The following is a 10,458-nucleotide window of genomic DNA, read 5'->3' as shown; positions in this document are numbered from 1 at the left end:
AAGGTACTAGTCTGATTGAACAGAGCTTGATAGTGTTGCATTTGTTCGTTTATTTATTTATTTACGCATAAAAATGGTTACATAATATAAAGTTTAATCTGATTATTTTAATCCGCTCTGCAATTTAAGCCACACGTCATTCTTTCCCTGTATGCCTAAAAAGGACCAATTCGTCACTCTCCAATTGCTCTCTTAATTTCCTTATGAAACGGAATTCTTCTACATCATCCGTCAATTTATCGAACGGTTCGATCTGTAATGAAAGAATTGTTCTCACATACTGTGCTTCTTTGTCCCAGTAGTAAATAATTATTCTAAATTAACTCACAAGATTGGCGGCCTCTTCTTCCAATAAACGTAGTTCATTTTTCGCTAGGTCAAATGCTGAGGTTACATCGGTCATCGCAACTTGGGCCTTCTTTCTTACTCGCGATTTTGGATTGTGCACTTTGATTTCTGAAGCCTAGACGGAAGAAAACGAAGTAAAATATACAATGTTCTTATAGGGGGCTGATGTTATTCAGTCAGAAAGTTAAATCACCATGATACGAAGCTTTACTTGAAGAATATCACGTTCTACAGTGAGTTGACCAATACTTTTCATTAACTCAGCAAGTAACGGTTTACCCGTCAAGGTATCAGGAGATGGAGGCTCAGGTATTGCTATTGGTTTTCTATTTCGACATTTTGGATCTTGAACATTCAGCTTCCCAATCTGCCCTTCGATTAGCTTGAGCTAGAAATTAATAAATAAATAAATAAAATATAGCAGTAAAATATGTGCATTAATCTACATTTTAATTTGAATGTAATTTAAGAACAGCGATCATAATTGCAAATTCGTGTTGGCTCACCTGCTCAGTCAGAGTCATCATTCTGCTGTCCATTCTTTGACAAATTTCTTCTGTAGCAGGCCTACCAAATCCGTCAACTTTACTGCTGCTAGCTTCGAGAGCTTCCGTCATTTCTTCATTCCAATAATCATCCATTTCGACGGTTACGTCATCTTGCTCGCTGATACTTTGTTCTTTTTGTTTTGCAGAAGTTATCTGTAATTAGGTATTAGATTGTAATATCGCATGTCGTGCACATAGTTTCCACCATATCCTTCAGTCAATTTTAGGTCTGTTAGACTTTAGAGAATTTCGTTGGAACAAAAACGAAACAGGTAATAAATTATAATAACAATTAACTCAACCACAATATTAATATGTTTGCTTGTTAATTTAAATCTAATTTAAGAACAGCGATCAAAGTTGCGAATTCGTGTTGGCTCACCTTCTCAATCGGAGTGATTATGTTGGTGTCCAGTTGTTGAAGATTTTGTTCAGGCGACTTACCAGCTCCGTCAACTTTACTGCTGCTAGCTTCAAGAGCTTCCTTCATTGCTTCATTCCAATACTCATCCATTTCGACGGTTACGTAATCTTGCTCGCTGATACTTTGTTCTTTTTGTTTTGCAGAAGTTATCTGTAATTAGGTATTAGATTGTAATATCGCATGTCGTGCACATAGTTTCCACCATATCCTTCAGTCAATTTTAGGTCTGTTAGACTTTAGAGAATTTCGTTGGAACAAAAACGAAACAGGTAATAAATTATAATAACAATTAACTCAACCACAATATTAATATGTTTGCTTGTTAATTTAAATCTAATTTAAGAACAGTGATCAAAGTTGCGAATTCGTGTTGGCTCACCTTCTCAATCGGAGTGGTTATGTTGGTGTCCAGTTGTTGAAGATTTTGTTCAGGCGACTTACCAGCTCCGTCAACTTTACTGCTGCCAGCTTCGGGAGCTTCTTTTGCTTCTTTCGAATGCTCATCAATTTCGGCGGCTGCGTCATCTTGCGCGCTGATACTTTGTACTTTTTGTTTTGCAGAAGCCATCTGTAATTAGGTATTGGATTGTAATATCGCATGTCGTGCACATAGTTTCCACCATATCTTTGGGTCAATTTCAGGTCTGTTAAAGATTGGAGGAATTTTATTGGATCGAAACAAAATGAAATAAATTATAATAACAATAAACTCAACAACAATATTAACGTGTCAACTATGAAGGAATATTACCGCACGACTTTATCTGGTTGGTACACACGATAGCATTTTAGTCAAGCAAATAAATTATAACAACCATAAACCTAACGACAATGCTAACACGTTATCTGCGAAGGATTACTATCGCTAGACCTTACCTTTAGGCGTTTGCGGTTAAACTGCTCGCTAATCCTCTTTAGACCCGATTTGTCTCTCGGGTCATCCGCGATACACACACAAGGTGACACGTCCTTTGGACCCAAGAGCGAACACAAAAACATACACGCTCGAATTCGCAACATCCAAAGTACCTGTAACAGGTCCGGCCACAGAGTTCCAAACGGAGATTATAATTTAGAGAGAGATGGAAGTTGGGGTGATTTTAATTTTCCATTTAATGCTTCGACTTCAGCTGATCAAAAGTAATTGATTACCAATCTACCGTACTACATCAAATTTTTGCTTTCTAGGTGTAATACCAAGTTCCTAATCAACAAAATATAAACAATTTTAGCAATTTTTTAACTTTGTACAAGGGCAGCAGCAAACTCAGCTTTTTTCCCTACAAGAACGCCAGTTTTATAAATTGCTCATTGGGTGAATTTAATTTGTTTCATTCAGAAGAATTATTTCAACACTTATACACGTGTTTTGGTAATCCTTCATTAATGTTACAATTCATGCGGCGTCTTGTTTCTTTTTTCTTACTTTCAAATTTGAATCTCTTCTTCGCGCTTCACGGTATACGATTGGTAGAACTGGTTTCTGTAGAATCGAGCCCTTCCCCAATTTCTGAATTAATCGAATCATGATCGAATCAAGCATCTGTCAACCTCTTACTTCGTGCTATCAACACGCCCCACGCAAGGCGACAGATCGCTTAGCAGTTTGATGACGCCGATATTATCGTCAACACATTCGGCAAAAACAACGAAAAGATGATGCAACAATACATGAAGGAGCTGGAGCAGGCAAGTATTAATTCCCATGTGAAAACTGAATTTCTCGTCGAATTCCCGAAGGGATATCAAAAATTCAAACCATCATAACCTAGTAAAAAAATATAACACTCAGATGCGTTAGATGATTTTTAACAAATTTTCTTACTAGTACGTCAGTTCTCCATTCGAACGTATCACCAGATTTCAATATTCCTGTATAATTCCAGTTTATAATTTCTCTCTACTCTGTCTAAAAACTTATTCTCCATAAATAGTAATTTCACTAACTATGTCTACTTCACACTTGCAAACCGTGCAATGATTCTTGTTAATCTCATGTAGAAAAGGGTTTATACCTGTCGACTATAAATAAATAAATAAATAAAACATTCTCCATTCTTTCCACTTTCTATTTCAGGAGCCGTTCGATTCCGAGGAATTTGTGGAGCGCCTGGCTTGGAGAACTGTTAATGACACGTTTAAAGACGGTGGAGACAAGAGCTCCTTTGATCCAGTGCTGGTCCACGAGACGTTTCTGCAGGCAATTAAGGATTTGAGGGTGCTACAGGAGCGACAACAGAAAAAATGCGACAGGCTGGAGGCGGCATGCAAGGAGGAGGAGATTAGGCACGCGCTAGAGATCCTCGAACTCCAGGAGAAGAACAAATACGCCATGAAGTTGTTCCATCAGCTTGACGAGAGAATCAACTTTGTCGCCACGAAGGTGCTGCACCTGGGTGACCAGCTCGAGAGCGTCAACACTCCGAGAGCACGCGCGGTCGAAGCCCAAAAGTTGATGAGACACTTTGCAGAGTTTCTGAGTCCCGGGCCTTTAACGGACCCAGTTTTCACCGACAAATCGTCGGTGCGTAGAAAACGAGGTTTTCCGGAGTCGTTTAACTTTTCATTATCGATTGCTTCTGATTTCCCAGCTTGACGAGGCAGCGGACGTGATACAAAAACTACATTTGATCGCACAAGAGCTTCCATCCGACAAGTTTGACGGCGCCAAAAAGAAGATCAGCGCTAAGTACGACGAGATTGAGCGGAGCTTGATAGAGGAGTTTGCCAGGGCTCACAGCGGAGAAGACGCCACACGGATGAAGGAGCTGGCCTCGATCCTGTCTCACTTCAAGGGCTATTCGCAGTGTGTCGACGCGTTCATCGAGCACAGCCAAATGGGTTCGTTCGGCGGCAAGGATGTTTTTCAGGATGTCATACCGATGTGCACCAAGAACTACAAACTGATGCAGCAGGTATTCGCTAACCCGACTCAAGTCATGGCCAAATTTGTCCTCAACATTTACCATCTCAGGCTGCAAAAATACGTTGTGGCGAAGCTTACCGATCGTACGGACTCCGACAAGTATCTGAAGAATCTTTATGACCTCTACTCAAAGACGATCAAACTATCCAACGATCTGAAGCGGTTTGATATGGGAACAGACGAGGCTTACCTCGCCAAACTCACCAGGAATATCTTTCAGAAACATCTCGATTCCTACATAAGGTAACACAGGCTCGGCCGCCCACTCCGTGTCCTGTTTTTGCGCTTCATTGGCGGTAGACCAACAAAGAATTATATTTCCTTGATTTCAGTATCGAGACCAAGTCTCTCCGTGAGAAGTCTGCATCCCTGTTGATCAAGTACTACGAGTCTAAGAATCACCAGAAAAAGCAACTGCAAACCGGGGGCTTCCAGGAGCTGAGGAGAGACTTGCAAGCCGTAATCGGCACTAGAACGAACATCAATATAGCCCAGATTGAAGATTACGGCGGTGAGACCTTCCTCTCCGAGGAGTTGGCCATCGCTCTGCTCCAGGAGAGCAAACTGGCTTTTCAACGGTGCCAGATCCTCTCACAATCAAGCGACTTACCTGTAAACGCTCTGCAGATACTAGAAATCCTGCTACAGTATCTCACCAGCGAACACGTTGACTATGCTCTGGAATTGGGACTCCAAAGTGTCCCCATACCTGAGAGCGGATGTCAACCTGAAATCCACTTCTTCAACGTAGTCAGACGGTGCAACGCCATCATTCATCTGCTCGAAAAGCAATTCAACGACAGCCTCGTACCGCTAGTCATGTATGCAATTGTTTCATTTCAAATAGAGATCCGTCATTAATACTTTTTTGAAAACCTGGATACCTGATGTACAGAAAAATTTACATTGGTTCTGACTTACAAGGAATTCTCGTTAGCAGTTGAAATATCTTACGTTTAAATTATTCTAAAGAAATGACCCCGTACTAATCATCTCACGTCTCATAGATCAACGTCAAAGCATGGGGATTGCCTGGCGAAGAAGAAAGCCGTCTTGGAGCAGCTGGAATTGAAACTGGACACGGGTTTGGACCGAAGTATAAACGCGATAGTTGGCTGGGTGAAAATTTACTTGCAGAATGAGCAGCGCAAGACAGACTTCAAGCCGGAATCGGACGTCGATACGTTGAACACCCCTGCCTGTTTAGTTGTGGTTCAATACGTTTCGACGATGATAACTCACATAAGAGACAGACTGGACGAAAAGAACGTCGAAAGTGTTCTCACAGAATTGGGGGTCAGATTCCACAGGGTGATATATGAACACTTGCAGCAGTTTCAGTTCAATTCTGCCGGCGCAATGTGCGCCATTTGTGACATGAATGCTTACAGAGAGTGTGCTAAAAATCTTAAAGTCAGCCTAGTCACGAATCTCTTTGACACATTGCACGCTCTCTGCAATTTGCTCCTCGTCAAGCCTGAGAATTTGAAGCAGGTCTGCACTGGGGATCAATTGGTAAGTTTTAAGTTACGACACATCGATTTCTGGCTTCTATAAAAGCATCGGTGATGTTTGTAATATCATATCGAACTGCAAATCCTATTTTTTTTGCAGGCCATGCTCGACAGGTCCATATTGATAAATTTTATACAGCTCAGGACAGACTACAAGACTCAGAAGTTGGCAAATTGTTTGAAAGGCCTTGCTGCCTAGATGGTAGAATTCAACAGAGAGGAGCGATCAATCAGTTTTCACAGCTTGCGCAAAGAGCGACTGATCATCTCGATCTTGGTTTTAAGAGGAATACGAAAACGATTGAGGTATAACGATAATATTTTGTAAATAATAATCGTAATATTTAATACATATATATTATTATATATATACATATATGTATTATAGTATGTGTATATATATATAATTATATATATACCTTTCCAAGCGGAAAGTTGTGTAGGAAACAAACTGTAAATAACTAAAGCTCAGTGTATATTGAGACACAATTTCATTTCGAATATAATTTTCCCTTCATTTTTTCTTCAGTCACTTGAAGCAAACAATCAAAGGGCAAAGAAATAACGAAAATTCGCGATATTCATAGCAAATGTATTAATTTTATTGTTACATACATAATTATATAATCACGTTGCAATGGAACCCTGGCATATTACGGGACTCAAAGAAATGGGATGAGAGTGGGGAAAGAAGTTTGTTTTTCGTGTTCAGTTTTCCGTTTTCACATCAATCTAACAAACAGTAATGATTCCTTATAAAAATTATACATAGTATAATATATACAGCTGCACTGTGACTTGGCGGTCTGTCGGCATGATTAGAAATACGTTTGCCTGCTGGTTTGACAATTACCTGGTCTAGTTAGCAACCTAGTAGAAAACCGATTTTACCTGACTAGAATTATCAATTCAGACAAAGAAGATTCTCCGTTGTTACAATTATTATGTGAATCGAAATCAATAATAGAACAATAATCGATAGCCTAGTCCCTGTGTCGATAAATCATTTACTTCCACGTTCGATGATGTGAATTGGTCATTGTTTTTGAAATATTGGCTAATATTTCATTATCGCTTAGATTTGAATTATAACCTATTCGGAGCATATACTATTTTTTATCGGTCATTGAAGTCGAACAACAAAAATAATGTTAAAAATAGGAGCTTCAAAAACTCCGAATTGTTAGTCTACATTTCAATTCCTATACTTCCAAGTAAATATGTAATTTTATTGGTACTAGGAAAAAAAACGTATGAACAAAAACAATAGCATGGCAAAAGGATGCTGTTGCGGGTAGAAACATCCTTGCCATTAATCGAGAATACCATTTGTCTGACAAAAGCGAGTTAAAATCAAGAAAAAACTAAAAAGAAGAATATTTGATGTAAGAACCTGTGAGCCAAATATGTTATAATTAAGATAACTTACAGGGGGTTAGTATTAATTGTATAGGAAAATTCATCTTTGTGATGTTTGGTTAATTTGTCCCTCTTCAAGAAAGATCAATGTAAAGTATGGTAATTTTTTAATTTTTTTTTTAATTTTTATTATTTCTTCTAATTTCTCCTAAATAAAAATGGAATCCCATTTTTCCACAACGGATTATCGCGAACATCCAAGCTTCTCCTTTTGACCCACGGCTCGGGTCAGGTCGTAATTTTTGTCGTTATCGGACCAGAGTGGCACGGCTGAGTGAGCCACGAGAATTGGCCGAAAGGCGGACTTAATATCTAATAGAGAATGCGGAAGTAGCTAGATCAATTTTCATATTTTCTCTTTATACGCCAAGTGTGAATCAGCGCATGCGGTACGTATTAGTTTCGTGCACCTCGCACAATTCACCCTTGAAGTCAAGTTCGATGCTGAAGTCGAGGTCTCGATTATTTCTCGCGTTGGGCTTCATTGAGAACACTCCATATATTTCCTCCCCTTTTTTCACAGTCATGTAATCGTCAAAGTAAAATACAGTCTGTTTCCAGTGCGTGTACTGCGCCTCAGGCGCCGTACTGAATCCTATGCGTTTGTGGCACTTGGTAAACTCTATGTTGAAGAATGTGACCAGAGCCTGGACGTAGTCGTTCCTTCTCACCTGTAGATTGAACGGCGACGTGAAATCCAGGTCCGCCTTTGTTACCGTGTACAGATCGACCTCTTTTATCAGGCAAGCATTCGTCACAACCTGTTTTGGGTCGACAACGTCCACCAGCGGCTCGCTTATCGCAACTTTCCTGATACTGCTCATGTCAAATCCGTAGACGTCGTCCCACCAGTTTATCTTCTCGTCCTTATACTGGCGGTCCTCGATGCCGCATATGAAAAGTGTCGCCTTGTCCGGAAACAGCATTCCGTCTTCACACAGCCACTTATCTCGGGCAAACAGGACCGTGTCCAGCATCGATTCGTAGAACAAGCAGTAGCCCATCCATTCGGATATTATTATGTCTACCTTCTCAATACCATCCGGCAGAGTCACTTCCTCCACTTTTCCCTTCAGGATCGTTATCACATTCGAGAGCTGGTTCGCCTCCACGATCTTCTTTGCGTACTCGACTATGTTCGAGCACTCAATGCCGATGACGCGAGCCGCCCCTGCCTTGGCTGCGAACATCGACAGGATACCTGTGCCGCAGCCTATGTCCAGTACCGTTTTACCCTTGAACAGGTGCTTGTTGTGGTACATACTGTTTCTGTACGTCATTGTCCTTATCTCATCCTTCAGCATCTCTTCATGAATCCCAAAGTGTGCATACGAGTCGAAGTAGTAGTCTCGCGAGGTCATATCGTCCACTGACACTGCCTCCTTGTCATTTGGCGTCGCTGCGTCCTTTCCCAATGGCACCACTGGCTCAGCTACTTCCATGGTTTCCATCTTAAGTGTCTATAAATGAGAAATTTTATTTATTTATAATTAACAGGTGTAAATCCTTTAATACACGACAATAAGTACACTTTAGAATCCATTGCATAGTAGCAGGTTTTTGTGCAGATATGGTTTGAATCTAAAATTACACATCTCAAATAATCTATGATACTTTTTCTTTGGACGAAATGCGCAAATGACTTTTTTAGGATACCACTTAGGATGGGTATAATGATTGATAGTAATCTTAGAAATATGTTTCTCGATTAAATCAAAAATGGAACAATGTAATGATTCAACATGGCGATTTGAGAGTAGATCAGATACATCAACTTGACTGGGCACCTCGGCAATAAAGTTGTTCGGCTCAGCAAGTTGTTACTAGTGGTAAGAAGCATGATATCGAGAAGCAAGTGAAAGGCATCACAATAAAAAATTGAATCATGAGAAATATTGCAAGAAGAATTTGATAAGTTAGAGAATATAAGATTGAACACATTGCCTCTCGAGATCAAGATATTGTTGTTGTTGCTGAGACTAAAAGAATGAAAAAAATCAAAGGGCAAAGAAAGCAGCATTGCGAATTTCAACATTGACAAAATTCCCCAACGTCTATACATTTTTCAAACAAAAATACATACACTCTGTATATGATTTTAGATGTGAATTGAAAGAATATCGATACATTAAACATTACAGATCTCAGAACAAATTCAAATTTTCTTTTCAGGTCTGCCGTAATCCCGAAGCTAGATAAACAGATGAAAATGCAAAATACTAGTTAACGAACGATTTTAGAAATAATTCACTAATACTCAAATGCGTAAAAAATTTAACTGTATGAATTCTGGTCTGATGGTAAATTTTACAAAACACGAGGCGAAGGTTGTTTGGTTAGAAAACTTAAGAAGCCGGTGGCCGCGACTGTTTCGTGTAAAGTTTGAATTACGGCGCTTGTGAGATATCGGATAAAATTTGGATATTCTTGGACACGTGTCGATTTTACTTACGATAGAGTTCATGTGCGTTAAACTAATCTACGAAAGGTTGTCGGCTGTTTGATTGACCAACTATTTAGCCCGGTTACAGCGCGACGCGGTATAACTCGCGATGATCGTGGAAACAAAATGAAAGCCTGCGTCCGTGACGGCGGCGTTCGACTCGTGAAAACGTCCACGTGCACGCGCCAAAATAAATGGCGTCTAATTTACCGCATTGTCAGGCGTGAAAATTGCGGCCATTATGATGTGCGGCTTTCGGGGCGTGATTGGGAAAATCTGTAATATCGAAAAGAGCGCCAGGCATTTGTACATTCTTTGTATTTTAGCCGGCGTAGTGAAATCGGTCGACTTGGCGGCGCATAGTTTTAGTCTGCTTTACCGTCCGACGAAACTACGACGATGACGACGAACCGAATTTTCTTATACCAAAATTGCACCATCGGAAACACGATTTCAGGGAATATTCTTTGAACGAATATCCGTAGACCTTGCACAATGTCGCGAATATCGCGCGGCTCGATTTTACTTTATCAAACTACAAACTCACCGTGTGATCGCTGCCAAGTGCGTTACTCTCGCTGATGTCCACCGGCACTTCGCTGTTCGCCGCCATTTTTTATTTCGCTCTGGCTATTCAGACGGAATCGTCGCCCCCGTAGTTTCACATTTTTATCAACGTTGCAGCAGCCGAAGCAGCCGATGCGTCCACTGCGCCGCGCAATTGCCCGCGAGACTACATCTCCACTTCATCGTCTCACCGTTTTTCGCCCAGCTTTAACTACGCTGATAATGGGTAAAAAAATATTAAACACCAATTAGTCCATCGTATAGCGCCG

At 40.4% G+C, this 10,458-nt stretch overlaps 3 protein-coding genes across 4 annotated transcripts; 1 reads left to right on the top strand and 2 right to left on the bottom strand.

The window, feature by feature from the left end:
- Positions 1–35: 35 nt before the first annotated feature.
- Positions 36–2,863, bottom strand: LOC124223057 (uncharacterized). The gene is made up of 8 exons (XM_046634676.2): positions 2,747–2,863; positions 2,197–2,349; positions 1,700–1,888; positions 1,279–1,470; positions 855–1,049; positions 542–736; positions 329–463; positions 36–253 (listed from the first exon to the last, which is right to left on the bottom strand). Exons 1-8 carry the CDS (start codon positions 2,861–2,863, stop codon positions 137–139), a joined length of 1,293 nt encoding a protein of 430 aa, XP_046490632.1. The 3' UTR covers positions 36–136.
- Positions 2,634–6,746, top strand: Sec10 (Exocyst complex component Sec10). Its single transcript, XM_046634675.2, has 6 exons — positions 2,634–3,009; positions 3,398–3,844; positions 3,912–4,489; positions 4,579–5,067; positions 5,254–5,761; positions 5,861–6,746. Exons 1-6 carry the CDS (start codon positions 2,977–2,979, stop codon positions 5,957–5,959), a joined length of 2,154 nt encoding a protein of 717 aa, XP_046490631.1. The 5' UTR covers positions 2,634–2,976; the 3' UTR covers positions 5,960–6,746.
- On the bottom strand, positions 6,341–10,387 carry Art1 (arginine methyltransferase 1). 2 transcript variants are annotated; one of them, XM_046634684.2, is made up of 2 exons: positions 10,170–10,387; positions 6,341–8,639 (listed from the first exon to the last, which is right to left on the bottom strand). In XM_046634684.2, the coding sequence occupies exons 1-2, from the start codon at positions 10,233–10,235 to the stop codon at positions 7,557–7,559; spliced, it is 1,149 nt and encodes a 382-aa protein (XP_046490640.1). In that variant the 5' UTR covers positions 10,236–10,387; the 3' UTR covers positions 6,341–7,556. The 2 variants fall into 2 exon arrangements, with proteins under 2 accessions (XP_046490640.1, XP_046490641.1); XM_046634685.1 differs by lacking the exon at positions 10,170–10,387 and adding an exon at positions 9,632–9,783.
- Positions 10,388–10,458: the final 71 nt, after the last annotated feature.

Source organism: Neodiprion pinetum, chromosome 7 (genome assembly GCF_021155775.2).
Source record: "Neodiprion pinetum isolate iyNeoPine1 chromosome 7, iyNeoPine1.2, whole genome shotgun sequence".
Lineage (NCBI taxonomy): Eukaryota > Metazoa > Arthropoda > Insecta > Hymenoptera > Diprionidae > Neodiprion > Neodiprion pinetum.
The sequence above is the reverse complement of the archived record's forward strand: the minus strand, read 5'-3'. Positions and strand labels throughout refer to the sequence as shown.